This window comes from Haplochromis burtoni, unplaced genomic scaffold (assembly GCF_018398535.1).
Source record: "Haplochromis burtoni strain Fernald_Lab_line unplaced genomic scaffold, NCSU_Asbu1 Contig_68, whole genome shotgun sequence".
Classification (NCBI taxonomy): domain Eukaryota; kingdom Metazoa; phylum Chordata; class Actinopteri; order Cichliformes; family Cichlidae; genus Haplochromis; species Haplochromis burtoni.
Window position 1 is genome coordinate 1,844,488 of NW_024582429.1, and position 2,272 is coordinate 1,846,759.

General features: G+C 35.5%; 1 protein-coding gene across 1 annotated transcript in view; it reads right to left on the reverse strand.

Moving 5' to 3' along the window:
- The window catches only part of LOC102298723 (5-hydroxytryptamine receptor 3A), a 7,109-nt gene extending 5,777 nt beyond the window's left edge, over positions 1–1,332 (reverse strand). Inside the window, exons 1-2 of the mRNA XM_014334160.2 lie at positions 1,215–1,332; positions 922–1,085 (exon numbers count right to left, since the gene is read on the reverse strand). Of these exons, the coding sequence (XP_014189646.2) occupies positions 922–1,085; positions 1,215–1,254 (204 nt within the window). The 5' untranslated portion in view covers positions 1,255–1,332. The remainder of the gene's footprint in view (positions 1–921; positions 1,086–1,214) is intronic.
- Positions 1,333–2,272: the final 940 nt, after the last annotated feature.

The window sequence follows — 2,272 nt, forward strand, 5'->3', positions numbered from 1 at the left end:
TAGATAGATAGATAGATAGATAGATAGATAGATAGATAGATAGATAGATAGATAGATAGATAGATAGATAGATAGATAGATAGATAGATTCTGGCGTCATTTATTCTTCTAACATATTTCTCTAAAAATAAGGGAATGAGGCAGCACAGAAGGAACTAACCAAATGCCACAACAACAAATACCTGAACCAATCTACTATGAGGACTAAGAGGCTCATAACAACTTATGGAAATCAACAGAAAACAGAGACTTAAATGGAAATATACATGAAACCAACATTCAAAATGCCCAAGGCTTGAGGTTACATTACTCAATTTTAAATTCTTTCTGGTAATAATAATAATATAAACACATACGAGATATAATCAAGAGACAACCCAGACAAAGAACCCTGGGTAGGTCATAGTCGTAACAAAAAGAAGACACCAAATATAAATAACATTAACAAGTATGATCAGGAATCAAAACTGTAACAAGGACCACAAACCACTTAAGTAAACCAATTAACTATTCACCAGTTAATAAGCCACTTAAGTGAATCATGGATATTTGACAACTTAGGTGTTGTGATGGACATTAGATGAGAAGAGAGCTGAAGATCTAGCTATAAAGACTGTTGAACCTCCACACCTGGAAGTCTATATTTACAGAGCCGTAGTAGAAGATATTTCCCCTAAAACCTTTGAAGGACCAGGCCATAATTCCTTTTATGATGTGCATCTTTCCCTTGAAATGTTTTCAGACAAATCTGAGTTGGTTGGATAAAGTTTTACTTGTTTTTCAAATTTGATAAAGCGCAGTCCCTTGGATTTATTTTTGTGTAAACGTAGCTTTTAAATAAAGGTAACAGATTCATGAATATAATTCGATGTAAATGTGCAGAAATCTGTGCAAAAAAAGAAGGAGTATGGAAACACTTACCACTTCTAAAATACCCAACAGAAACATGTCGAGCTGAACGAGTGTGGAGTTGGTCCAGCTCTTCACTGGTCTCATGATTTGCAGAACAGTATTTGATTCAGTCATGTTTAAGTAGTTCAGCAGATCATAGTATGAACAGTCTGAAGTCTGACTGGTGGAAAACCCTGCTGACAAAAAAACACAAAATCGTAACTTACAGGCAAAATGTAAGACCTAAACATCAGAAACTCATCCAACTAAAGTTCAGAAAAATAATTAAAATGTTCAAATCAAGGTCAAATTTAAAAACTCACCAATTAAGGAAAGAAAAGTTAGAGTCCTCAGAGCAGTCATGGCTGTCTGCCTTCAGTCCCAGTAAACGCTTTTAAACTGCACAGCTGCTTACATAGAACAGAGTCATACAATAGTGTGAAGGAGAAATTAATATATGTAAAAAATGAACTGTCAAGTATACTAAAATCCTTCTATTTGTTCCTGTGTGCTGTTGAAAGGGAAATAATACTAATCACCTCTGCATTCATGTCATTGGCTGGCAGCTGAGTCAAAAAGTCAACATGTAAGTATTAAACCAGGAGAGAGTAGACAGGTTTTCAGTGAGCAAACTCTTTGCAGTGCCCGTAAATATTTAATGATAATTCAGTTTTACTTTGAAAAGTGACTCTCTAAGTCACTGATTATGAATTTATATTTTCAGGTATAATACAGAATGTAATTACCAGAGGTTTTATGCAATTATGTGTGAAATCTTCAGAAAGTTTAAGCACTGTTCAGAATATAAAATTCAGCTATTCTTTAATTAACTCAGTTACTTGCAAAATACTTCAAAGACAACAGATCAAATACTGAAAGTGAGAAATAAAATGTTTGAACAATGGTAAAATATTCTTCATTTTGACTGTGTATGGTTAGACAGTAGATTATACATTTAACACAGTTCAAGAGTTTAAAAAACATTTATAACCGTTGATAAATTATAGCCATTTTTATGTATGACTACAACCTGTTTAAAATTCAATCCATGATCTACTTGGTGAGCCTGAGGATTAATCCATGTACAGTGGAAGCCCGGCTTACGAAGACCCCATTTAACAAAAAATTCAAGTTACGAAGGCACTTAACAGCAATATTCCTGCTCATGATACGGCAAAATGCCCGTGTAACGAAATAGATAAAATAGAAAATTTTATCTTCAACGCACACCTCCGGCAGAGCTTCAACAGCATTCCGAGGGAGACTGGGGACATTGAGTCCGAATGGACCATGTTCAGCGTCTCCATTGCCGAAGCTGCTGCATTGAGCTGCGGCCGCAAGGTGGTTGGTGCCTGCCGTGGTGGTAATCCCCGAACCAAAT